The sequence below is a fragment of the Pieris brassicae genome, chromosome 9, assembly GCF_905147105.1.
Source record: "Pieris brassicae chromosome 9, ilPieBrab1.1, whole genome shotgun sequence".
Taxonomy (NCBI): Eukaryota; Metazoa; Arthropoda; class Insecta; order Lepidoptera; family Pieridae; genus Pieris; species Pieris brassicae.
In genome coordinates, this window is record NC_059673.1 from 13,190,959 (window position 1) to 13,216,316 (window position 25,358).

A 25,358-nucleotide genomic window follows, 5' to 3' on the forward strand; every position below is an offset into this window, starting at 1 on the left:
GAAAATGTCTCTCTTTCTCGAGATAAGGGAAGAGATCAATTATATCATCAACACCTTCTTGAAGGAAACTGAGTGTCTAAGAGAGGAATTAAATAAATTCAAAAATGATATTCAAAATAATAATTATATTATAGACGAACTACGATGCCAGATAAATAAGCAACAACAGTGGAATAGAATGAACAATCTATGCCTGGCAAAGCAAAAACCATCGTGGTGCGCTTGAAAACACACGAAATAAAAGACAAAATATTATGTGGCTTACGTAAAAAACGGGTAATCCATATATCTGATATAGGAATGTCAGGGGATTCGAAAAGATTCTATGTAAATGAGCATTTGACCCCAGACAATAAGCATCTTCTAGAGGAGGCGAAAACACTGGCAGTCGATAAAAGTGTTAAATACGTTAAATAAGTTCGCAACTGTGGATTTTTTTATTCCGTAACGAAGAGTCCCCTGCTGTAACCATAAATTTCGAACGGTATTTGGCAAAAATAATTTGTTGAACCTACTACTATGTATTAATCGTATGTATCATTGGAGAGTAGTATATATTTCATGGCTGATTTAACATATTTCCATTGTTTTTTCCTCTTTAAATTACTACACGTGATTTTCTGGTTCCATATGGGCCAATATTTTGTGATGATATTAACGATGCATAAATTCACTATTAAACTTAGTATTGTAGATTACTTAAACTATTCATTTCAAAAATTGCATTTTAAGATCGCATTGTTCATTGAATTATAACTTTAGCAAGGTGCATAACAAAGCCAAATGACAAAGTTCTATTAAAAGTCTACACTAAAGTTGGTACAATCTCTATGTATTTCAATGTTTGACAAAAGTTTAACTTTTTTTATCAATACGTTTGTGGCTTGCGTACAAAAACAAATGAATTTTATCATAATCTACTTACTTGTACTTTTGATGTTATTTTAATAACCGAGTCATGGCTTAGTAACAGTTTTTATGACAATGAACTGTGCAGTGATGAGTACCAGATATTTCGACGTGACAGGACGAAATCAAGTTTAAGTAAAAATATAGGGGGAGGGCTGCTGATCTATGTATCTTGTCAATTTGCTTTTAATTGAGATTTATGTGAGGCCTGAGTGGAACTGCAAAAGTGTTGAAACACTCTGGATAACTATACCCCATAATTCATTGGCAGTCAACAACCAGCGAAATCTCCATATCGGCCTTGTCTATATACCTCCAGACTCTATGAAGGCTGAAAGACTTGAAACGTTCATTTTCTCGTATAGCCGCATAATAGACACAAATTTAAACGTGTATGCAAATCTTTCAATAACAGAAATTGTATAAAATGCCTGTAATTTGCTTTTGTTATGAAGGAGTATACTAAAATATGCATGCACTGTTTAATTGACTGCCCTATCTTGTTGTCGTTTTTACTTTTTCACACCCCTTCATCATACAATACAAGGCAAACCCAACTATTCTAAATTCCACAGTCTAATAAAAACTATTTACGGAATTCAGCCATGTACCGTATACCTTCAGATTTTAACACAAATTTCCAGTAAATAGATATATTTAATGTGACTAAAAAATGCTTAAAAATATTTAAAAAAAACACTGGTATCTTTTATTAATAATGGCTTTGTTATTCTTCCTTTATATTAAATATTTATTGTAATGATCAATGAATCTTAGAACTTATAATTTAGAATTGAGTATGTTCTAATTTGTACTTTGTTAATTTTTTTGTATTTTTTTTTAAATAGTTTTATGGCCTGGTAACGAGACCTTTAAGCCAATTTTTTTTTTGTATATATAGGTGAAACTGTGCTTTATGTATGTTTGAATCTGTATTCCGTTTTTGGCTTTTGTGTATAGTTTAAATGTTTGAATATTGTTTAATGAGTAGCTGTAGGAATACTGTAATAAAATACCATAAATATTTTTGCTGTAATCTGTGGTAGGTCCATGATGGTGATATAAATTTATCTCTGTGATAGGTCCAATAGGATTGGTTGACAATTGACATTTTCTGGTCTTACAGCTGACATTTATTTCCCTTATTTTTTGATTTCCTATTCTCTTCGAATTGGGAAGTCAAACGTGCTTGTCCTCTTCGAGCTAAGGCCACTAGGCGACTTGCACTTTTATAAACAAAAATGGCATCAAAGGCTGAATTAGCTTGTGTTTACTCTTCTCTCATCCTAGTTGATGACGACGTTGCCGTAACTGTAAGTAATCGTTGATTAAGTCTAATTTAATGTTATAAGTGAAATTAAACATGGTATTTTAAGGTTATCCTTTATAAATATCTACTTCAATCCTCATGATAAGTCGATGTTTTTACTTAAAAAGTTAAACAACTGCGTTCTAAATGTGTATTACGGATTTGCAACGTTATATTTCCTAATATGTTTATTGTTTTAGGGCGAGAAAATTTCAACTATCTTGAAAGCGGCCAATGTTGACGTTGAACCATACTGGCCGGGTCTCTTTGCCAAAGCCCTCGAGGGCGTAAATGTTCGTGATTTGATCACAAACATTGGATCCGGCGTAGGAGCTGCGCCAGCAGCTGGTGGAGCGCCGGCTGCAGCCGCCGCAGCACCCGCTGCTGAGGCCGCTAAGGAAGAGAAGAAGAAGGAAGAAGAACCAGAGGAGTCTGATGATGACATGGGCTTCGGTATGTACCGTACAATTTTTAAATTATTATATAGTATGTCTATTATAGAAAATAACCATATTGTATGTATGTATACTCTTTCTATTCAACTAGAAATCACGTAAGCCTCATTCTCTCTTACAAATTAATGAGAAAAGTATATTTTACTGGTTGGTTTGATAATAAAGTGAACCATAATAATGGTTATTTTCAATGATGTCTGCATGTATTAGCTTCAGATTACAATGACTGAAATAAAATTACCCTGAGAATTTTTGAAATAAAAATGTTATACATCTAAGTATTTAATTTATGCTTTATAATGTTGTTTTTGTTTCAGGTCTGTTTGACTAAAAAGCTTTATTTTCAAAGCTTTTATTCCATGAAGCTTTACAAAGCTTAGACATAAGAAAATAATTTTTATAAATGTATAAAAATTATCTAATTGGTTTCATTTTGTGTTGATTCACCCTTGAATTTCCCCTTATATAATAAACAATGGAATAATAATCAGTTTTTAGTAAAAATCTAAGAAATTACAAGTTTTTTAGCATCAATGAATTAGTGAAAATTTATTGATAAAATCAATAAGTTGATCTGAGTTTAAAAGTGCTTACTCATCAGCATGGGGAATGGTTATTCAGCCATAAATAATATAATAAAATAGGATATTCTGGAGAATTATGTCTATTTCATAAATTAAAATAGTTCCCCATGTATAATTGGATCCTGTTGTTTTAAATGCTGTGATTGGTTTAAGTAAAAATTATTACCATATTTGTATATTACATGCTCATTAATTATGCCACCATTGGCACTTTTTGAACTATTATGTTAATTATTTATATAACTTTCCTGTTTAAATTATACATATTTTTTTGATATTTTAATAATATTACTAAGTTACCATCCTAAAGTTGTTAAATTTAATTTGAAATTTTTAAACTTGAACTATCTAAAATTAACTTAGGTTTATTGAAAATGTAATTTTTCTTTGTTATCTTATGAAAAAAATCATAATAGAAAGAATAAATGGGATTAAGGCAAATTAATGAAAATATTGAATAAATGTCTATATTAACTAATTAAAAGTACTTTTTTTGTCACAAGGCTTTTTAACCCCACATTGCTCTTTGGACTCCTGAAAGTTTATTATAATCGGCAAGATGTCTCCAAACAATACGGCTTAATCTCCATTCTTTAACTACACCTCTAGGCCTGAAAATATGATAAAAACAGGATAAAGTTAACTAAATTCATCACAAAAAACCATGTGTAAAATGTTGGTTAATAAAAGATAACTGTCTTATTGTTCTAATAGTAGGATCTTGGCTGCATATCATAAGGCTTTGTGTAAGATTCAAATCATGGGGCATAGTGCTGAGGGCCAAAATAATAAAACATCTTTCTAATTTTCCTAAGATTGGAAGTTTCTGGTGTTTGAGCATAGCTTTTGAGGAGCACATAAAAGCTATCTGTCCGGCACCTGCATTGGTAGCATTGTAGTATGCAAGCTATGAAGTCAGCTTACATAAGATATAATGATACATATAACAGTATACTATGATATAAGGCAAGTAAAAATTATACCTTGAAGTGACTGCACATCTATTATTTATATGTGAAGGAGTAGCATTCAGTTCAAATTTGTTTATCTCTTTGTCAGCAATTTCTCTTATTTCTGTCGGCAATACAGTGTTTCGCCGCATAGCATTAATCCGTGTTCTCTCTAAAAAGTGTTCAGCATTTAATCTTCGCCGCTTTACATCTCTAATCATCCAACGGTTGGCCCATTTGTTTCTAAGCTGTTGGAACTGAGGTAGAAATATTAACTATTAAAAATTGATTTTGTTTTTTACTAATTCATTAGCTCAAATGTGGGATTTTGGTCGTTTGGCTATATTAATTATTATTATTAACAGAAACATGCTACAAGAGCTTTTATTTGTCACAATGTAGATAACTTCAAGGCACTCCTATAAGGACTTACGAATGTATTCTTAATTCTATTTATTTTTCCATGCATGATAGTACAAAATTGCATTTTCATACCCCAAATCCAGGAACTTCCTGTGATCTCCATATGAATTTAGAAAAACTTGTTACGCCGTTAAGAATCATATTTAACGATAACACAAAATTGATTTGTGCACAATCCCTGGCTCCTGTACCCAGAAAATCCAGAAACTGGCTAAAAATTGAATGTGCACAGACCAAAATACCACCACAGAGATTTATTTGGCCCCATGTGTTCTAAACTCAGTTGTTTGAACTATTTGTATTCTATGCAGTCCACACTTCACAGAAGTTTAGTATTTTTTATCTTCTGATTAAACTGTTAACAAACAAATGTTTATTGTAATTTTCGAGACGTAGCTGATTTAAAAAAATAATATTACAGTACTATATTACTATAGTGAATCGTAATCGTCATATTTATTAATTTCATCAATAGTTATTAAAACCCAAATATGAGCCAAAAACGAACGTCGCAAACTCGAAAAGTTAATTCAAATCGAAATCATAACAAAAAGCGCAAAAGTGATGATTCAGAACAACCGACATACATGCGAACAGTATTCGAAGAAAGCGGTTTAATTTTGAATGTACCTCCTGTAAAGTGCGTAAGTACATTAGAAACCGTTCATATCATACGAAATATTAAAAAAACTCTTCAAAAGCATCCGGATTATCCGTGCAATGTTTCAGAATTTTTTACAAACTTACAAAAAGACTGTGACGATTTAAATGTTTTTAAACATTATTTGTACCCTAATATTATACGATCAACTACTGAAAATAATGACGTAATGGTAAATGATAGCATTATTAAAATTCTTCTATGCATTCCAATAATTCAAACAAAATTAATGGATTATATTATTGAAAAAGCTATAGATTTGGCAACTGATTCTAAATGTGGCCCTTGGATACAAATGATATTAAAGTGCTTTTCAACATTAGACAATCTGTTAGATATTGAGAAAATGTCAAATAATCTTATTAATTTGCTAGATATAGCAACGGAAAAAATGGTTCGTTTGGAAATAATAACTTCAATTCCTGACATTATTGGAGATCAAGAACATGATAATATAGCAAATGAAATGAGCAGGATTTTATCTGAAGATCATGAATTGATTCCGGCAATTCTAGACTGTTTGTCTTACCTATGCTTGTCAGATGAGCAATATGAAAAGTTACAGAAAAAGACTTTAAATATATTAATGAGTTTATCAAAATGTAATTATTTTCCAAATTTTGTGAAGTTCCTTCTTATGCCAGGTCGCATGACTGATAGTAAATATATTGAAATAATACATGACCTAAGAAATGCACTAGGCTGGCCTACATCAATTGCTAAACCTCAAGATATTGCCTCCAGTCAAGTACTCACGGCAACTGCAATAAGAAATTCTATGGTTTCCTCAAAAAGTATTAGCAATGCTTGGTTTAAAGTTATTAGTAATTGTAAAAGTAGTAATGATCAAAAACCAATTGATTTTATAATAATGTTGATCCTTTATTCAACATCAGAAGAAAAAGAAAAACTAGTTGAAAACTTAATAAATAAACAATCTAAATTGAATATAATAAAAGAAGAATTCTTCAGTGAAGCTTTTGATAAGTTTAAACCAATATTAGAAGTCAATCTGAAATGTTTGGTAAACCTTACAAATTGCCTTTTAAAAACAAAGTCAAACCTTATGATTCCGACTCTGGCAGTACATATTTATACTTTAATGTTTTCTCAACTTAAAGAATGCAGACAGACAATAGTTGCAGAATTGCTTCAACTTGGACTAGATTGCAAACAGTGTGTGATGAACATGTTAATAATCCTTAATAATGTTGCAATAAAGGATGTGTCTATACTAAGACCACAGTGTGTACAAATGTTAACATTGTTAGACAGAATGGATGATATGAATTTAATGGAAATTCGAGCTGCCATGAACTTGTTATGTTGTCTTGCATATGCGTCTGAGAATTCTGTAATTAGAGATGACATACATATGATTATTAGAAAAGAATTAGGGAGTTCAAATCCTTCAGTAAAAGTTCAAGGTATTATTTCTGGGATTTATGCTGTAAAGTATCTTATGGCACCTAAAACATTAAGTAACAATATGCAGCTGGAAGATAGCTCTTCTACTTCTGATCATTTAAAGAAAGGAGATTTACAAGAGGCATCTCAAATAATTGAACTTATTAGTAGAAGTACAAGACAATGTCCGGATATGATTGTATTTTTTTATGAAGAACTTTGTAAAGTGGTTCAACCTTCTAATCCTATGAATGAACATTTTTTAGTTTGGCTTACTGAGGCTGTGACAAATGACTTACAGCAAAATTTTATGGTGGATGATTTTGAATCTAAAAAAATTGGCAACATTAAAATTAATATGCAGCATTGTTTAAATAGCGACAGTGAAATAGATGAAGTTATCGCAATAAATATTGGAGGTTTAATCCTGCAAACAAAGGAAGATGTAAACATCAGTCTCTTGTCTCCACTATTTCAACTTGTCCAAACGTTACATTTAAGACAGCATAAAGGGTCTTTATCCAGCATAGATGCATTATTAGGGTGTGCAATTGTAATGCCTTGTTTTGATATGGAATTTATTGATGATATGGAATCTGACAATATTTCTCTTATACTTGACTGCCTTGTACATTGCGTAAACTGGATGCGTGAATTAATTAATGCGTTTTCGTCATATAACGATACCTCGCTAGTACCTAAACTTTTTAAAAGAATTTCACAAGTCCAACAATTAGAGACCATCGTTGGTAAAATTATAGCGAATACCAATATTTCATATAAATTTCCCATAAATAACTTCTATATACACCCTTCAGAATGTTCAGTGAATAAAGTTACAAAGTCTCAAAGTAATAAACATAGAAGTCACAAGTCTAAAAGTAATGACGAAACACTTCCTGAAACTAGTAGAAATCAAGGAACGCAACGGAGTAATTCATTAAGAAATAAATTTGATTATGTTCATAAACTAAAATTTAGGCCTTTATCTTTAAGTGTCAGTAATTTACTAAAACATGATTTATGCGAGAATGATGAAATAAGTGATAGTAATCCTGAATTAACTATTGAAATTTTGAAGTATATTTTAAAAAACCTTTGTTGTACACTTGAACCTGTATTAGTTGCAAAAATTAAACATACAACGTATCTATCTAAAGTTAATGAAAATGATTTAGTTTACGACAAAATAAAAGCTGAAGAATATGCAAATTATGTAAAAAGTTTCTTACCAAATTTGGCGATTCACTTAAAATTGTTAACTTCGTACTTTGAAAACCATGATGTGAGTGGAAGTCAAAATGAGTGTGGGTTTATTTATTCTGTTAAAAGTTTAGACATAATCGATTCTATTGAAAATATTTACAACTTGTGGTCATTATACCTAAAATGGATTGGATTTCACAATAACAATAATATTGCGTTATTAAAAACTTCTCTGAGAAGTTTAGTAGTATCTTTAGGATTAGCTGATCATTCAGCAACATTGAGAGATTTATTAGTGGCTTTGGCGAAACTAATACAGGATCATACAAAATATTGCTTACAACTTTCTACAGCTGTTGCGTTATTAGAAGTTATGAACGCTCTTCAAGGGTTTACTTCCCACAATGATATTTTAAAGATTGTTAGAGATACAGCTAATAAGTTTTTATCGAAACAATGGAAAGCTTCAGATGGTGTATTAGAAAAGGGATTGATATTAAATAATAGTATTAATGGTTTTGCAAAAGAGTTTTTAATAAACAGTGAAATTCTTGAACTTAGACATATTTCTAGTTCTTTAGTTAATGAAATAGATACTTTAAAAAATCGTAATAACACACTTATTTCCTTCAAAAGCATTAACAAATCAAATTTTCCAGTATTTTTTAGAAATTTAGGGTCAGCTCTCAGTGAAGTTACAAAAAGAAAAATTAATACAGGACTTACAAACTCAGAACATTTAGAATTATGGAAAGATGTTACATTTATTCTTAAGTGTATGACTGATATATCTAAGAATTTTGATAGCAGAAATAATCTATCAGCATTTTTCAAGAAATCCTTACCTCTAATAAAATTATTTTTAACGAATGGAATGCCTATCATAGAAATGCAATTCAAAAGCGAAACGCAGGAGGTATTAGAGATATTGAAAACTCTTCAGCAAACTACAAGATTTTTGCAATCGCTTTGCTGCCATTCTAGATTGAGGAAAGATAGTGTGCTAATGAGTAAAGTTCCGTATATGAGGCAACTGCTAGAGACACTAATTTATAAAGTAAAAGCTGCATTAACTGCTAACAACTGTTCAGAAGCATTTTGGATGGGTAATCTTAAAAATAAAAATATTCACGGAGAAGTCATAGCATCTCAACAAAGTGTTGAAGAATCTGCTGAAGATTGTGATGATGAGCTACCAGATGATGACGATAGTGATGACACAGATGATGACATAATAAACCCCGATTCAAAAAGTTTAAGTGATATTGTTTAACATTGTAATATCTAGGTATATATTTAATAAAAACCTAGATTTTTGATTAGCGAAGTGTTTTTCTATTATATCAAATTAGGACCGATAAGAAAGCTGCGTCTGCACCGACTGACAGAAGCCAGTTTTAGCCCTTTTTATTAGGCAGAAAGCCCTAATAAAAATATAAAAAAAATTGTTATCGCAGGCGCTGTAGAAACTATTGACAATAGGAAAAATGCTACACAGTATTAAAGAACATATCAATATCTAGAAAATAATGTTTTACAAATGGACAATTGTATGTTGGCCTATTCCGTCTACAACAAAACAACAAAACTACGTCAAATGTTGTGTATAGGGAAGTTGTAAGGTACTGAAATTCTACAAATCCATTTCTTTAATATTATAGAAGAAAGTTTTGCGTTTTGAATTCTTTTTAACATTTTTTTTAATCAAGCTAAAAATTCCTGGACTGATTAAAAAATTATTTCGCTACCTACTACTCAAGATTTCTTCAATACATGTACTTTAATTTACTAATGTTGGACATTCAAAATGCATTAGATATACATAATATTTTCGTTGTAAAGTAAAATAAAACTTTTAGGTTAAGGAAGTTATATCTAGTCTGACTTATTAGACTTTCCACTACCACGAGAACCGAACCGAAATCGCGGGGCATTGCTAGTTAATTATTTTTATACCCTCAGTTGTCACTCAAGGAAAAATCCTTACATTTAAATTGTAGGTATACAAAACTACAATGGTATTTAATTACAAGATCATGACGCCTATGATTTCTCTCAATTAGGTCAGGTAGTTAAATCACTGCTTCATATACAGCTTGTACGTACATTAGAATAGTGTTATCGCTAATAGTGCAAGTTTATTATATATTCTTATAAACAGACTTCAGGACCTTTTATATTTGTTATATATATATACAGAAAAAATAATGCATTTAATTGTCAAATATTTGTATTGTTTAAAATTAGTACAATCTTTGGGGTGGTCCCATTGTAGATTTCATATGAAGAGACCTGACATTCTGCCAGTGTTTCTTAAGGAGGGACACTAAGAAGTTGATTGATAAGTGAACATTTTGAGCCAGCTCATCGGGACTCATACCAACATGTCCAACTGCCACAGACAGGCAAAGTACCTGAAAGAATTAATAAAATTAAATAAAAACAAGAAACATTTAATTAGATGATAAATGTTCAATTTAAATAAAATTAACATTAAATTTGCACTACTATGTTCAAACCATATTAGTCAATAAAATGGTTATCAAACAAGGTTATTTTATTTAATCGTTTTTAGTTTTCTTAGAATTCTCCTACTGTAATAATATATGCTTCAATGCAAATATCATGACAAATCAATGAATTTGAAAACTTTTAACTACACAGGAATTTCACAAAGTACTTTAAGTAAACACGATTGTTAAGTAACGTTATATACCTTCTTCATCTGGAACTTGATAGTTGCCTTGACTTCATCAATCTTTTGAGTCATAGATTCCTGATGAGATAAGAGACCGGGGAACTTGCCAGCCTTGTTCAGACCAGGACCTAACAGACGAGGGATCTGCTTGATCAGTGATTCCGAAGCAAGGAAAGCATCATATCTGGAATAAAAATAAATGATTTAAAAACTAACAATATATACCAATTTGAAGTACTTGTCTAGGAGCGATATTGGTTTAATCAAGCTCAAGTTTCACAAATGAAACCAAGGAAGTAAAACAACAGCAGTTATTATTAATGACATCTATAAATTAATTAAACATAACAAAGAATGACAATGTTAGATTATGTTTAACTCACTTCTTTGCAAGTTTCTTAATGAGCTTTTTGTTCTTGTTCAGTTTCTTTAAAGCTTCAGCATCCATACATGGTACAGTTAGGCTCTTAGCCTCATCACAATGCTGTTGGTCACCAAGCACACACACTTGCATTTTGGGTCTGGGGATGTACTTGAGCCTGAAAACAGAAGAAATCATTAAATAAAGGTACAACATACATCAACCAAATGATCAAGTTAGTTTCAAGTATCAGATTATAGTGTTCATCAATATCAGATAATACATGCAATTAAATTAAAAATCATCACGATCTTAAAGAATAACAGGGTTTAAAGGGTAATTGTACAACGAAAAACAGGGATTTAATTAGATAGTGTCTACATATCACATAATTTTTATTGAAATACATAATTATCTAAAAGTACTATTATAATATTACTAAAAAACGTTAATTTCTCTTACCCACTCTAACGGTATTGTATTGAAATAATCGGTAAGCCGAAGCAAACCTACCCATTATTTTAAGACTTCGGGTAAAGTCCCGTCAGAGGAGACTGACTCCCTGTCCAGGACAAGTTTTGTGGTTGAAAACATATTTAACATAGCAACTAAATGTTTTAAGAAGCACACATGTAGTTCAGTAAATTAAACCACAAAATTTGCCTATTCAGGTAAACATACTTGACGGTGCCGGAGAAACGCTTGTCCTTCTGTGGGTCATAGTTCTTCAATCCAATTTGGATTTCCACTGTCTCTAAAAAGTTACGCTTCTTTTCCTTGGAAGCATCCAACACAGCATTTACGCATTCGTAAAGGGTATCACGGGATACCTTTGACCTGAAAAACACGTTGTATTATAAATTTGGGTAAATATACTTTAAATAGAATCGATATCGGTCTAATAATCATTAATTCGCTGCATTACATATCATAAATAATAGGATTTTAAAGATATTTTTGAATTAACTTACATTTTGGTTATAATAACCTCCTTCTACGATAAATGCACAAACTAAAAAGGAATGTCTCAGCTCTTGCCACTTAGATAATTGATAGCTTATGTCACTGTCATGATGTGTACATCATGTCAAGCGACATATGCTATTGACAGACAGCAACTCTGATGTTGACATAAACGGCAATTGGGGGCTTAGTCAAGATGCCTTATCAGTAGTGTATGTAGAAAGACGAAAACTAAATTTGTATAAAAATGACAGCTCGTGTCGACAGTTAACTTTTAATTAATTTAAGTGTTATATTATGTACTTGAAAATAAATTTAATAACAAGGGTCCTTGTGTATGATTCTATATCAGTATTTTAAGTAAAGGACATGTTTATTTTAAGAATAATGGTTACATTACTGAAAACGGAAACAGTAACTAGAAAAAATGATCCTTATAGGTTCAGAAGTTTTAATGTAAATGAGGTATTTTTACAGAAAAAATGTATTTTTAGATTTTGGGAAGATATCTATCTATCTTTACAATAACTTTTATCATTTGAAAACATTGTGCTAAAGATATTATCAAATTGAATGAAGGTTCTATGCACCCAATGCATGTATATTTATGTAACCTTAGAAATCATCATGATTTTATAAATTAAATATTTTTTTCTATAGTAATATAGAATATATTTATTTATTAGCAATGTCATGTGCTTATACTACATGAACATGGCTGTCGACGTGAACATCATTTCCATACACATTTAATTTTTGATTTTTAAATAATTGTATTTTTAAGGCCTCTTGACAACTCAATTCGCGGTAATAACTGCTATAACTGTTATTGGTGAACGGTAATAATGTTTTCCAACATATCAGGTTGATATGAGACGTCATGATTTTAAATACGTGCGTTTTAAATTCTCACCAACTTAAACGAAGGCAAACAATTTTTTCAAAGTTGCGTATGCTGAAAAAACTGTTGAAGTGCCAAAAATAATTTAGGCAGACGCAGTATTGTATTCGATTTTATTGTGTTAAAGCTGCACAAATATATCATGGAAAGGCTTGCAATATAAGACTGTGCATTCATGATTTGTTTTTAGTTTTAATTATAATAAACAATCATATATTCTTTCCTTATTGTTACTGACAGTCCGAAAGACAATTGCAATTCTCATCGGTTTTGTTACAAAAGTAATATACCCTTTTTTATTTACGGACTTTACGAAATAGAGAGATGAAGTTATATACATTATTTTATTAAAACAATGTAGCATACTTATTATTTTTACGAACAATATCTAGAATTAGGGTATTCGGAGAAGATGGTTGAGGGCGTCGCGGGTCTGTAATATACCACGAAGTAGTTAATAAAGCAGGGTCTTGCTGCCACCATCCATACTGAAACAATATCGTACACGTTAAAATGTGTCACAAAGTAAGACAATTAATTGTTAGTAAATTTAAGTGGGTATCACTTACATCAATGGAAGTTGTGGTAGGAATTCTATACATATCTGCTGGGCCAATAGGCTTTATAACACCTTTGCGTTTCATTTTTGTGAATCTTTGGGATGACCCATAAGCAAATCCGTTAACTCTTCCAATGTAACAGTCAATTAATCTTATAACATCGATGTCATTAATACTCTGTAACACGTTAATGATGTTATCAATAATCTTTACGAATTACGATGCTATTAATTTACTTCCAATTAGCCTCTACTCTTTCATTGATTGTTCTATAATCTAGTCTATATGATTTGGATAAAATATATTTACTTATAGATCTTTACCCCAGCATGTACCTCAACCTATTCTCACAAATCTATTTTGTGAAAGTAAATGATCAAATGCTTCAAGAGATTGAGGAGCTATGACTAAAGCGTGTGGGACTCAGGGTTGTGACATGATTATTATTTACATATATTTTTTTTTGTTTTTGCAGCTGTTTCGAATTCTTGAGATAATAATTTTGAGCAAATTGAATACGCATTGTTGATGACGATCATGAAATGTATATCAAACTAAAACAACAAATAAATTTCATCTACTGTAGAAACATTAATAATAAAAAAAGCAAGCTGTTTGGATAAATTTAGCTCAAACACTTAGAATCAACTATAGGAAATTTCGGAATAATAACAATAATTATGGTCAACCTATATGTAACTAATTTTGTAAAACCAAATAAAAACTAATAAAGAAATATCGGTATGAAAGTAAAAACGTTACTTTTCCTTGAGCATTTAAATCATTTTTTATCTTTTGTATGAAATAATCTGCTTCTTCTTTAGATTCTGGTTCTTTATAATCACTTCTTAAAGTGTCTCTTATATAATTTTGCGGTCCAAATAAAGTAAGTCCAAAAAATTCCATTTTATCAAAAGTTATAATAAATATTATATAAATTCAATTCAATAGTGCTGAAGCATTAACTTTGAAGTCATTTGACAATAATGCATCACAGATAACAAATATTAGCTGTTTTGATATGTGATTGCATCCGCTTTATTTGGAGTTTCTAAGATTCATCGTTAAACCAAAAAGCAAAATCTCTTCTTTCTTTTTATCTTTATGTTTTTATAGTGAAAACTTCATTAAATTGAAAATAATTATAACACTACTAATAAAATGTAATATTCCATAGGGTACTTATTGAATATGATAAGGATATTACTTAAGAGGCTGTAAAAGTGAAACTTAGTACCTACTGAATAATGTAGGAACATACAGTTCTTTAAGGCCTGAGTAACTGTATTATAATTTTTATCTCCACACTGACCACGTGTCCCTTTGTGTCACCCCGCTACGTTATTGCTCGAAGTCAGTCAAAGGTAGCGTGGGGCGAGGTGAGAGCATCAACTACACTTTCTCGCTTGCTTCATTTACACTATAACTACTGCACTGTAAAGTAGCGCGTTTGCTTATCGTGACAGAGTCGAGTAACGAATTGTGTATGCGTGTTATAGAATTTTATCAAATGGCCTAATCATTTCGCATCTAAAAGTGGGATCAGAAAAGCAAAGAATTAAATACATAGATGTTAAAAACATGATTAATGGTGACTTTTAGAGGATACCAAAGAAAGAAAAAGTTTAAATTAAATTATATATAGACATAGACATAACATTTACTATTAACAAAACACACACACAGAAACAGATAAAATAACCATAATCAAAAATAAAATCAATAAAAAGGAATGAGAGATAGCAATTTTTTTAAAGAAAAATGGTTTAATTGTGTAATGCGTGTGTACTGTGGTTGTAATTGGCCCTGGCTCAGCATTATGCTAAGGAGCAGAGTTGTTCCACAGCGCTGGTAATTCTATCAGGACCACAGCAGCTAGTTTGTGCCTCAGTCGCAAAAAAGAATATATATATATATATATATATATATATATATATATATATATATTCTTTGATATGATATGAAATAGATATGCATGAATTTAATTATATATATGATATGTTTTTATTGTTTATTTAAATTTAATATAAACGCAAGACATTATTATATTATGATATTGTTAGGCACATAACATAGGTCGCAGTCATGTCCATCTTGTAGTAACGAGCAACTTAATAAACCGAGACTGGATGGCTGTCATTCGTGCACCCTCGACTCGCCAATATTATGTTTATTAATTACGCCTCGATGCCTCCCCCGACGACAATCTGGAGTCGGCTAAACATAAAATAATACTCTACCCTGTTCACTCAAGGATTTTAATCCACTTCTACAAGATTGTTTCTTCTTTCTTTATATCACTGTTTATACACGATATCTCACATCGTTATACTTTGTCCTTGCCTGTGGTATTTAGAACACACACTTGGTCTGTGGTTTAAAAATTACCAATAAGTTTGATTTTCCGGATGACGAACTGCGGTGTTTTGGTTCACAGAATGGTGAAGGTGATAATATTAGATATCTGTAAATTGTCTCTCCGCTTTCCACGTCGAAAATAGTAAAATTGTGTAGTTGTATTTAAATATAACGTTTATGAATTAGGTTTAAATATTATTTGATACCACTATAAACTATACTGATATAATTATTTGTTTTTAGAAAGGTAATTTCTCTACAAATTTTAATCTTAATAATATTACAATTTTTCGAGACATTTCTATCGACTCCAGTTTTTAGGTACATTATGAGGAAGCTAAAGGGACCAGTTAAAGAAACAGCGAGACAAAAACGTGAAAGGAAACAAGAATTTGCTAAAGTTCGTCAGCAAATTAATACAATAGTTCTTCCAACTGTAGCTGTCGTTTTTATATTAATATGTGTCTACGTGTATGTGAAAACGAGGCCAACAACGATGCAGGTGGCGTAATTTGTTACTGTTAACTTTTTAAATATTTAAGTAAATTTATTAAAATCTAATTATGGTTGTGAAATTTACATTTGTATAGATGATATTGTGACTATCATTTATTTATTTCTTTCCAACATATCAAACCCAAAAAATAATTGTATATAATATTGTTATTTCAGGAATAAATATATTTATTCGTATTTTACCATAGGATATTTTATTTCCTTTACTATTTTAAACTGTTAAAATTACTGGATGTTGTATTGTTAAAATATAATGTAATTTATTATATATCTCTTCTATTCTTACTATGCTTGATAGTAAAAACATATCTGAAAGTAGGCTAGAACTATTTTATTAACAGTTTTAGCAGTTATGACTCAAAATTTGTTTATGTGAATATAACCTTAATAAAACAACATAAAAATGGCACTATATATATTCATATGACAGTCTACATATCCTTTTTTATTAAAAAAACAATACAACTTTGCATACTTATACTAATAACTTCATTATCCTTTGGCTAAAAATATATTTAAAAACCCAACCAAAATATAACTAGTATAAAGTAAATCTTAATTGGCATTATTTTATTTATCATTTATTTAAGGGTTTATAAGCCTCCCAAATGCCTAACAGAATGGATAGCATGACCAAAGGTTTAATGAAACAGATGTAGTCCAATACATTTTGAAAAAAATTGTATAATCAAGAAAAACAGCTTTAAATCTGGTTACAATGTTTTATTATAAAATTGATAATTATAAAGACATCAAAATAAAAATATGTATCACTATCTACTCAAATAAATGTTCACCTACTATCATATCAAAATAATATACTTAGTATTAGTTAGTCTTGTGTTGAAGTAAATATATTAATTGATTTTTTTAATAAAAATAACTGATAATATAATCAAGCTATGTACTTAATAACAATGTCATGTATTAAGGTTTCTCTTTTACATAAATTATGACAAAAAAAAAAATACTTCCTTTTCAAGAGAGAGATTAGAGATTATAAGTCCTTGCATAATTTTAATTGTAATTTAAACAAATTAAATTTTGTGAATTATGTTTTATGAATGAAGCACAAATCTTAATACTGGTTTAAATTAATACTATGCTTTTGTTTAAAAAAATGAATTATGCAGCCAAGTAGCCAAAATGAGGCAAGTAGTAAGAAAAAGCCACTTATAAAATAATATTGGGCATGAATTGGTAAATCTAGGGTTTGTATTAGAACTAAAGTCAAAATAGACTGTAGCCCTGTACCAATTAGGGTGTTGATACCAAATATCAATCCAAAACAACTTTCGTCACTTAGTTGGCTTGCTATTTTCGCACTGAAAAACAAAAATGGTTATATATAATTAAAATATCATATTTAGTGGGAAATCTAATGTACCCTGGATTTGATTCCCAGCATTCTTTTTATAGACAAGAATGGTCTGATCACCACACCCACCTTCTTTGTTTGACACATATTGATAATTCAAATGCATGAAGCCACTAAGCCAACACTGCTCTTTTATAGTTCTATGATTAGCATTATATGAAATTAGGCTAGCTTTAATTTTCATATAAAATTTTAACATATCAGCCAGTCAGAGAATTTATATATTTACATACTTTTAATTGTCTTTGATTGAATTTAATGATTTTCGGTGTGTATTTGAGTGGGTTTAGGAAGATTAGGTTGGGTTATTTGAAAGAAATCATTTTTACTGCAGCTGTCATGGTCTATGCTTAAATAATTATTTTACTATTTACCTGGCCAAAGTAATTGTATAATGAAACAGCATGCCCATAACTATGTAGCCAGTATATGATGTGGTGATATCATTAACATACGTCGCTAGGAACATGGCAACACCCTGTACCGCAGCGATGGGCGCTGGCAACACAGCGTAGGTCCAGTATGAAGCTAGGAATGCACCAGCCGCACCAAATGCCGTTTGGAGTGCCTCTACTGCCCCATTGTATAGTTCCTAGAAAGATTATTAATGTCTTAGAATTGTCGGCCCAAAAATTACAAACGATATAGTATAGTGTTAAAAGTTATTCGGGGTCAAAAGTAAAAATTAGAGTTTTTTTTTCGCAAACGCTAAATTTTATCAAAAATAATCTCAAAGTTGTAGTAGATCTTAAAATTCCCTACAAAATGATCATCATATTTTATTTATTTACATAATACATGACATACACATTTCCACTGCACTTGTACTGTCCTCGGCACGTTTTTTTTACCATGGTTTCCCCTGTAGGTCTACTCCAGTACTTGTCATGACAAATTAGGATATTTTAAGGGAACAATACCCGACAAGTTCTAGATATTACCTAATTATTGATTATTAGGTAACTATTGTTTTAATTTCTTTAGTTATTTTTATCTCTTAAAAATCTACGTCAACAGTCATATCATCTTCGATTTCACCTTCTTCCTCTTCCTCTTGCTGGATGTTCAGAAACTATTTCCCGGACTACAAGGGTGTTTGACTTTACAATACATAGCATATTTCACATCTATATTTTGTTTTACATATTCTTAGGTAATCTTAAGATTTAAGAAATTCCCAACAGGTCTTTAAAGAGTAAACCTCGAATTTTATCACCGCAATTATTTCGCATAGACAAGCTTACTGCCGCAACCTAAAAACTGTAGAATAGCATGGCATTTATTTTTTCCTTTTTATTTCTATTCTATAACTTCACCTTTGGGTAGCAATATAAAGCCACTGGAGCTGTCTCGTTTTACTTCCCACGTAAATAAACTTTTCGGTAGTCGATACGATGTTAATTTCAAATAGCACGAACATTCAAATACACCAAAGCATAAAGTTAAAACTATTGCCATAATATTTTTAAAAAAATACACCAATCATTTTGACAGCTCAAGTTTTCCATAAAAAAATGTGTATTTCTTTTAATGCCTTTTATGTGGTGTTTAAACTCACCACTTCTTCGTCACCACCCCGTATCCTATTCCACAATAGTTGCATATAAGTCTGTGACTGTACAAACAGTGCGAGTGCCACTGCGTAAAGGGCAGACCACGCCACAACTTTGGGTCGGGAGTATGCGCTACGTGCGTGGCGATATATTAACACAGTCGCTTCGGAAATTTGAGAGCGAAATGATTTCTGAAAACACATATATATTTTATACAAAGTTTTTTAGTTTTCGAACAAAAAAAGCAGTGGCGCTACAACCTTTTTAGGTCTGGGCCTTAGAATTCTGAATCTGTTTCGTAATCATTTGTTAACCTAATGGCTAGGAAGTGATCAGCCTCCTGTGCCTTAGATACGCCGTCGAATTTTTGGGTCTAAGGCAAGCCGCTTCCTACCACTACTCTCACTTTCTCTCGCCAAAATCTGAGATAATTATAAAAGCTTCATTAGAAAACAATCTCTCAATATATAATGCACGAAAACTTGCGTAATTCGTAAAAAAAACTTAATTTTTTTAGCATTTTTTCAAAATTCTAATAAATAAAAACGTTCGTCTGAATTGTTAAGGAGCTATGGTAGCATAGATCAGTTAGGCTTTCAGGTACGCATATATTTTTCTTATTTTGAGAGCTTGTATACCAAGAAGCCATTACTTACAGCATCGTACCCGTCTTGTGGTGGTTGTTTTTCGATCGGTATATCCGATTGCGTAGTACTGGCAATTGACCGCCGATGAAAATATATTCCATATGGTACTGGAGGCAGCCAAAACGCCCAAAACGTAGCCAGAATTTGAGCTGAAATGCATATTTTTTTATAAAGTAATAGCAGCCAGTACTATTATTTTGTTATGTTTGAACGGATACTGGTTGTTCTATGAATCGCATTAAAAATGACGAATTCTACAATTTACAATTAAGCGTTAATAATATTAGTATTGTATACATTGAACGTGTACATAAAATATCTTGAATAGGCTTTCCTTCTAACATGAGTAATCGATTTAAAAAAAAACCAAGGACGGAGGTTAAATTCCTGTTTATGTAGGCGCACAGTCTATGGCAGTGCTAACTTTGGGACAGGAACAAGGACATCTAGTCCTGGGTAGTTTTTAGAACTTTTCTTGTCATATAAGAAAAGTTAAGAAATATAATAATTAATACATATTAATAGTAATGAATATAAAATACATATACAAATAATATGTAAATCTATAGAATGCACCCGTTTAACTAAAACAGGTAATTTATACTGTCTAAATGTATTTTGTAATTCATGTTTATTACCTGTAACTAACAATTATATTATTTTTTAAAGGGTTTTTACCCGATAGTTAAGGGTATTTGTTCGTTCGTTATTAATTAGTTCTAGACATTCTGAAGTGTTGGCATCACTGGTCTATGGCAAGATTGGGATGTCTAAGGTGTCAACCGTTTTGGCTATGCATTCGGAAATCAGTATTTTATAGTAATTGTTTTACATTTCATTTGTTTTTAATTTACATATTACATAGAAACCGGATACTAAACTTTGTTTTTTTAAGCGGAAACGAAGACTACAAAAATTTAAATGATCATATATGTTTTAAATAAGACGCTTTCAGTGTACGTATAAATGTTAATATCGATAAAGATAACGAAAAGGAATATAAAAGTGTGCATTTATAAAAATCAGAAGCGGCATTCAAGAATTTTAAATAGAAGCCAGTTAGAAATCTTCCATTATATTATTGATATAAATGTCATGTTACTTTCGCGAATATGATGGTTCATTTTAAAATTATTTATTTTAAGTCATCGTAAATTAGATATTTATTAGTTTTCAGATTTAATCTCGTTTAGGAGAAACGTAATTAAATTACGCATATTTCTTCCACAACTTTCCTATCCCACCAAAGCTTCGCAAAATAAGTAGTTTTTCAGTTAGTGGGCAACTACGCTAAAAAATTATACGAAACTGGGCGGGACTTGTTTTATTTTGTACAAGTCATAATAGTTAAAAAGTATTGTTTATCTTAGTAGGAAATTATATCCTCTTTTTATTTATTAAACATATAGACTTCGTAAAGAAAATATCCATTTTTTATAGAACAGGAACAAACAGGATCACCTGATGTTAAGTGTGCCAACTGCCAATGACACTCCAGAGGGCGTTGCCTGCCTTTTAAGAATTGGTACGCTCTTTTCTTGAAAGACCCTAAGTCGAATTGGTCAACTATATTAATAAAAAAATCCCTTTCCATAATGTATTTATGTATAAAAACTAATTATGTACATGCGAATGTAATAAAGATAATATGTAAACTGTCTAACAATTACACTAGACACAATCCAACAATCAAGGAAAACAATTAACACTGTTTGTTCTAATTATGAAAGGATTTTCTTGTTAATTGTTATAATTATTGTATCTTATATATATTCTATTTCGAATTTCTTTCATATATCATAATATGTGAAATTTATTAAAATAATTTTTGATATCAACTAAAGATTGTTAATTATAATTATTTTCTATAATAATTGTAGACAAAAAAATATGTTGACTATGGGAAGTATCAAATCACTTTTGTATAGAATTTCAACTGCGCATATTTAAACATTCAGAAGTGTCAGCATAAGCGTAATGGACTGACATACAGTATTTAACTACGACGACTATTATATGAAATAAGTAACATAAAATATATAATAAATAATTTAATTATAAATTATAATTCATTCTCAATACTGCTTCTTAAACGATATACGTTCATATATTTTGCACCAGTCGTGATTAGACTGAAAGTATTCATATCATCGTGTGTAATGTCATCAATCATTTAAATCCGTTAAAAAAGTTATTATTAGATTTAACATTAGCTCGAACGATAAAGGAAAACATCGTGAGGAAAAGGACTTGCCTTAGACCCAAAAAGTCGACGGCGTGCGTCAGGCACAGAAGGCTGATCACCTACTTGCCTATTCAATTTACAAATCATCATAAAACAGATACAGATGAGGCCCAGACCTAAAAAGATTGTAGCGCTATTGATCTATTATTTTTATATTGAATAAAATATTATTAGATAGAAATGGTAGTTTTCCACTGCGAGTTGCATTTCTGGTGACAGTGCGCTCCGTATATGAGGTGACGTAAATACAATTTGTAATTGAAATCGCTTTAAATTATCAGATACAAGCTTAAATTTCCAAAAAATCTACTAAATATAATAATGCGCGATAGATTAAAATGATTTAGGATATTATGGTGCGCTTCGATGGAATTTACTCGTTTCGGACGTTTTATTACAACAGTTTCAGATAAAGCATGAGCGGAAATTTAAAAAAAAGTTACATTTTTGAAAAGCAAATTGATGATTACGTCGCTCGCGTGTCCTTTACGTTTTCTTTTTGGTCTGCTAAGTTTTAGAGTTTATTCTCAGGAGTCGTAAGACATCTATCGTTACATTTATTAGGAGAGATATATCAACTGCTTGCATTCATTGTATGTGATGTGATAAATATATAAACCAACCATAAACAATTAATAACTGAATAATTAAGTTTTTCCTCTGTATTTATCCTACTTTATGTTTTTGCCACGATATCATTAACAATTACTTCACCAGGAACCGAATTTGAGAAATATTCTCAAAGTTAATTACTAAATTATCATTTTATTAAAATATATACCTAAATATAGAAAAGTTTTCAAGTACGACTAAACAAGGTCAATTAGGTATCAATTGATCTCAAATATAGGTATAAGCTATTTTGTAATGTACATGTGGTATATTAAATGAAAATTTTATGGAAAAAGTCCATGCTTGATAAATCAAATGAAAATTTAAAAAGTGACTTTAATGCATACAACGATGGAAGGTGTAATAATAATATTGATAAAAATATACCATTAGTAATGTGTGAAACTGTTCTAGGATACAATATTCTAACATATTTTATATGACATTTTTTTTCTATTACTTGTGTATCTGTTTAGTTACTAATAAATAAATAATCTACAAGACTTTCACATACATACCTGTAAGTGTTAGGTAATTAAGGTCCCGAAGATCCATGATATTAAAGTGAGTTAATAATTGGGAACTCACTCCAGAGAGAAAACGACCAGTTAGTGCAGCCATCCGAGTGTAGGATGACACTTTAGGGTACTTTGAAGAGTCCACCTTAAGCAAGGATGTAAAATAAATTCAAATATAAAGTAATTTATGGAATAATGTTATAGATGTTTATCCAAACTTGGCTAATTTTGCGATTGTAATAAACATTAAATAGACAAGAACTTAAACTTGTTATCCTTTTACAAATTTGAGAAAAATAGAAAGATGCTAATATAGAAATTTAACCTTTGCATAAATGTATGTGAAGTATGCAACTTCTGTTGCCATGTAAATTCCATATAGAACTTGAGACACTTGAAGCCATTCTAAACTTGTAGTCCATAGTAATACTGCATAAACTCCTATCCCACTTATACCTGAAAAGGAATATGTTGAATATTTAACATTATTATTACAAGATAGGTAAAAAAATAATCTTTTTATTAATATACAAGTAAATAAAAAAAAACTGTAGACCTTTTTTAAATCTTAATAAATAACAATGAAGGTTAAAGCATAACTATAAAAGTAAGATTATTTTATTTTCATATCAAAAAGATAAACATAAATCCAAATATTCATATTTAGATTAGATAAATATTACGTGACTAGATGCTTATAATGATAAACCAGATTATTTTAAGTACCTGATTAATGATATTACAGAATCAGAAGATTATTTTTATTCAAACTAGAAAAATACTTACCCGAGAGAATTATGACTGGTTTAAATCGTAAGAAATCTGTGATTAAAAATACGACGACTAAAAGTCCTAGATAGGAATACGTTCCCACAGGATAAACATCACGGTTCAATTGAGATTCTGTAATATTTCTCCACTTTCCAAGCAAAAACTCTGTTACAAAGGGTTCTGAGGGACGAAACTCTCTTAATGTGCCGAATAGACATAATATAAGAGTTATCTTTATCCAACCGTGCATCTTGAACGAGTTCTAAGAAGAAACTGAATTATTTATTAATGATGATTAAATGTTTTCTCATGGTGCCTATACTCCGTCAAAAGGATATCTCCATAAACTCTCTGTCATTAAATTAGTGATAGCCGTAAAACCTACTATAAATACATTAATTTTTACTAAGGACATATTTTTAAGATATTACAACTTACGTAATTTGAAAAATTGCGCGTAAAGGGTGCAAAAATAATCGTCTTCTCTCGTCGGAAAAATAACAAAATCACGTTTAGCCTAGGTAAGTAATATGGTATACAAAATAAAACACGATTAAAATAGATAATTCAATTGTTTTTGTTTTCTTTAGAACGTAAAATATAAAACTATTAATATTAAGTTAGGTCTCTGACAGCGTAGAACTAGACTGTTGACTGTCGAGTGATGACATTTGATCGGCGCGGCGTTCGACGTCAGTCAGTCAGTTAAGTGTGATTACATTTATCATTTGTATCTGACAAATCACAATAATTTAGAACTGCTAAACGACATTTTAACTACTTTTATACATTTTCACATATGTATGTAAAATACATACTAGGTATTTCTTAAATTGTCTATTATTTTAACTATAAGAAAGTATATTGAAAAAAAAATGCATTGTAGCCAGCGTAAGCGTTAAAAGAGAAATTCAGAAAACCTTCCAAGCGTAATTAAATCTTCCAACGTCCTATTATTTGCCGACGACGTATAAACTAGCAATGACTGTCTGTGTATGCAACATGATTTGGATAAACTGCTGTATTGGAGTGAATTAAATAAACTCCAGTTTAACTATGGCAAATGCGAAGTGATGACCTTTAGTGCCTCTCCAAATAAAATACTCTGCGATTATAGAATAGAATCTGTAGTTATAAGCCGCGTAGGCAAAGTCCGCGACTTGGGTGTTTTGTTTGTTCCCGATCTTTCATGTGCTCCACATTTGCACGATTGCGGATGCTGCATTTAGGAGATTGGGGTTTGTCCTGTGAAATTCAGATGGTCTGTCGGACACTGCCACTAGGGCGCTATATTCATCATTAGTAAAGCCAAATCTTGAAACAAGCTGCGCTATATGGTCCCCTTTTGAAAGGTATTTATTATAGGGGTGTCA

General features: G+C 30.7%; 7 protein-coding genes across 13 annotated transcripts; 3 read left to right on the forward strand and 4 right to left on the reverse strand.

Annotated features, from left to right (window-relative positions):
- Nucleotides 1–2,059: 2,059 nt before the first annotated feature.
- Nucleotides 2,060–3,090, forward strand: LOC123714697 (60S acidic ribosomal protein P1). Its single transcript, XM_045669080.1, has 3 exons — nucleotides 2,060–2,222; nucleotides 2,419–2,671; nucleotides 2,991–3,090. The coding sequence occupies exons 1-3, from the start codon at nucleotides 2,151–2,153 to the stop codon at nucleotides 3,002–3,004; spliced, it is 339 nt and encodes a 112-aa protein (XP_045525036.1). The 5' UTR covers nucleotides 2,060–2,150; the 3' UTR covers nucleotides 3,005–3,090.
- A 620-nt stretch (nucleotides 3,091–3,710) lies between these two features.
- On the reverse strand, nucleotides 3,711–4,975 carry LOC123714696 (28S ribosomal protein S14, mitochondrial). The gene is made up of 3 exons (XM_045669079.1): nucleotides 4,703–4,975; nucleotides 4,241–4,464; nucleotides 3,711–3,868 (listed from the first exon to the last, which is right to left on the reverse strand). The coding sequence occupies exons 1-3, from the start codon at nucleotides 4,769–4,771 to the stop codon at nucleotides 3,766–3,768; spliced, it is 396 nt and encodes a 131-aa protein (XP_045525035.1). The 5' UTR covers nucleotides 4,772–4,975; the 3' UTR covers nucleotides 3,711–3,765.
- Nucleotides 4,976–4,998: 23 nt separating this feature from the next.
- Nucleotides 4,999–9,226, forward strand: LOC123714694 (Fanconi anemia group D2 protein). The gene has a single exon (XM_045669077.1). It carries the CDS (start codon nucleotides 5,122–5,124, stop codon nucleotides 9,175–9,177), a length of 4,056 nt encoding a protein of 1,351 aa, XP_045525033.1. The 5' UTR covers nucleotides 4,999–5,121; the 3' UTR covers nucleotides 9,178–9,226.
- An 890-nt stretch (nucleotides 9,227–10,116) lies between these two features.
- On the reverse strand, nucleotides 10,117–12,059 carry LOC123714695 (60S ribosomal protein L10a). Its single transcript, XM_045669078.1, has 5 exons — nucleotides 11,935–12,059; nucleotides 11,645–11,800; nucleotides 10,986–11,141; nucleotides 10,621–10,786; nucleotides 10,117–10,318 (listed from the first exon to the last, which is right to left on the reverse strand). Coding segments are annotated over exons 1-5 (651 nt in total). The 5' UTR covers nucleotides 11,937–12,059; the 3' UTR covers nucleotides 10,117–10,147.
- A 1,115-nt stretch (nucleotides 12,060–13,174) lies between these two features.
- Nucleotides 13,175–14,335, reverse strand: LOC123714497. Its single transcript, XM_045668761.1, has 3 exons — nucleotides 14,150–14,335; nucleotides 13,397–13,564; nucleotides 13,175–13,315 (listed from the first exon to the last, which is right to left on the reverse strand). The coding sequence occupies exons 1-3, from the start codon at nucleotides 14,291–14,293 to the stop codon at nucleotides 13,175–13,177; spliced, it is 453 nt and encodes a 150-aa protein (XP_045524717.1). The 5' UTR covers nucleotides 14,294–14,335.
- A 1,457-nt stretch (nucleotides 14,336–15,792) lies between these two features.
- On the forward strand, nucleotides 15,793–16,380 carry LOC123714312 (single-pass membrane and coiled-coil domain-containing protein 4). Of its 2 annotated transcripts, none has more exons than XM_045668533.1 (2): nucleotides 15,793–15,992; nucleotides 16,060–16,380. In XM_045668533.1, exon 2 carries the CDS (start codon nucleotides 16,074–16,076, stop codon nucleotides 16,254–16,256), a length of 183 nt encoding a protein of 60 aa, XP_045524489.1. In that variant the 5' UTR covers nucleotides 15,793–15,992; nucleotides 16,060–16,073; the 3' UTR covers nucleotides 16,257–16,380. The 2 variants fall into 2 exon arrangements, with proteins under 2 accessions (XP_045524489.1, XP_045524488.1); XM_045668532.1 differs by having other exon boundaries at nucleotides 15,800–15,992; nucleotides 16,067–16,380.
- Nucleotides 16,381–17,229: 849 nt separating this feature from the next.
- Nucleotides 17,230–24,649, reverse strand: LOC123714592 (thiamine transporter 1-like). 6 transcript variants are annotated; one of them, XM_045668926.1, is made up of 8 exons: nucleotides 24,424–24,649; nucleotides 24,001–24,247; nucleotides 23,540–23,670; nucleotides 23,215–23,359; nucleotides 19,849–19,988; nucleotides 19,198–19,383; nucleotides 18,014–18,231; nucleotides 17,231–17,586 (listed from the first exon to the last, which is right to left on the reverse strand). In XM_045668926.1, the coding sequence occupies exons 2-8, from the start codon at nucleotides 24,233–24,235 to the stop codon at nucleotides 17,340–17,342; spliced, it is 1,302 nt and encodes a 433-aa protein (XP_045524882.1). In that variant the 5' UTR covers nucleotides 24,236–24,247; nucleotides 24,424–24,649; the 3' UTR covers nucleotides 17,231–17,339. The 6 variants fall into 6 exon arrangements, with proteins under 6 accessions (XP_045524883.1, XP_045524882.1, XP_045524880.1 ...); XM_045668924.1 differs by having other exon boundaries at nucleotides 24,001–24,258; XM_045668927.1 differs by lacking the exon at nucleotides 24,001–24,247 and having other exon boundaries at nucleotides 17,230–17,586.
- Nucleotides 24,650–25,358: the final 709 nt, after the last annotated feature.

Bases quoted from the DNA above. Each gene is read 5' to 3' on its own strand.
- LOC123714592 (XM_045668926.1), bottom strand. From the start codon at position 24,235: ATGCACGGTTGGATAAAGATAACTCTTATATTATGTCTATTCGGCACA. The intron at 19,384-19,848 runs GTAAGTAATGGC...ATGTGTTTTCAG, and splicing joins CACAAGACGGGTACGATGCT to AAATCATTTCGCTCTCAAAT. The intron at 17,587-18,013 runs GTAAATAGTAAA...TTTGTTTTTCAG, and splicing joins TATACAATTACTTTGGCCAG to TGCGAAAATAGCAAGCCAAC.
- LOC123714312 (XM_045668533.1), top strand. From the start codon at position 16,074: ATGAGGAAGCTAAAGGGACCAGTTAAAGAAACAGCGAGACAAAAACGT.
- LOC123714696 (XM_045669079.1), bottom strand. From the start codon at position 4,771: ATGATTCTTAACGGCGTAACAAGTTTTTCTAAATTCATATGGAGATCA. The intron at 4,465-4,702 runs GTATGAAAATGC...TTTCTACCTCAG, and splicing joins AGGAAGTTCCTGGATTTGGG to TTCCAACAGCTTAGAAACAA. The intron at 3,869-4,240 runs GTATAATTTTTA...TCATATTTTCAG, and splicing joins AGATGTGCAGTCACTTCAAG to GCCTAGAGGTGTAGTTAAAG.
- LOC123714694 (XM_045669077.1), top strand. From the start codon at position 5,122: ATGAGCCAAAAACGAACGTCGCAAACTCGAAAAGTTAATTCAAATCGA.
- LOC123714695 (XM_045669078.1), bottom strand. The intron at 10,787-10,985 runs GTGAGTTAAACA...TTTTTATTCCAG, and splicing joins ATTAAGAAACTTGCAAAGAA to ATATGATGCTTTCCTTGCTT. The intron at 10,319-10,620 runs GTATATAACGTT...TAATTCTTTCAG, and splicing joins TCAAGTTCCAGATGAAGAAG to GTACTTTGCCTGTCTGTGGC.
- LOC123714497 (XM_045668761.1), bottom strand. From the start codon at position 14,293: ATGGAATTTTTTGGACTTACTTTATTTGGACCGCAAAATTATATAAGA. The intron at 13,565-14,149 runs GTAACGTTTTTA...AACGTGTTACAG, and splicing joins ATTTAAATGCTCAAGGAAAA to AGTATTAATGACATCGATGT. The intron at 13,316-13,396 runs GTAAGTGATACC...ATATTGTTTCAG, and splicing joins CTACCACAACTTCCATTGAT to TATGGATGGTGGCAGCAAGA.
- LOC123714697 (XM_045669080.1), top strand. From the start codon at position 2,151: ATGGCATCAAAGGCTGAATTAGCTTGTGTTTACTCTTCTCTCATCCTA. The intron at 2,223-2,418 runs GTAAGTAATCGT...TTATTGTTTTAG, and splicing joins ATGACGACGTTGCCGTAACT to GGCGAGAAAATTTCAACTAT.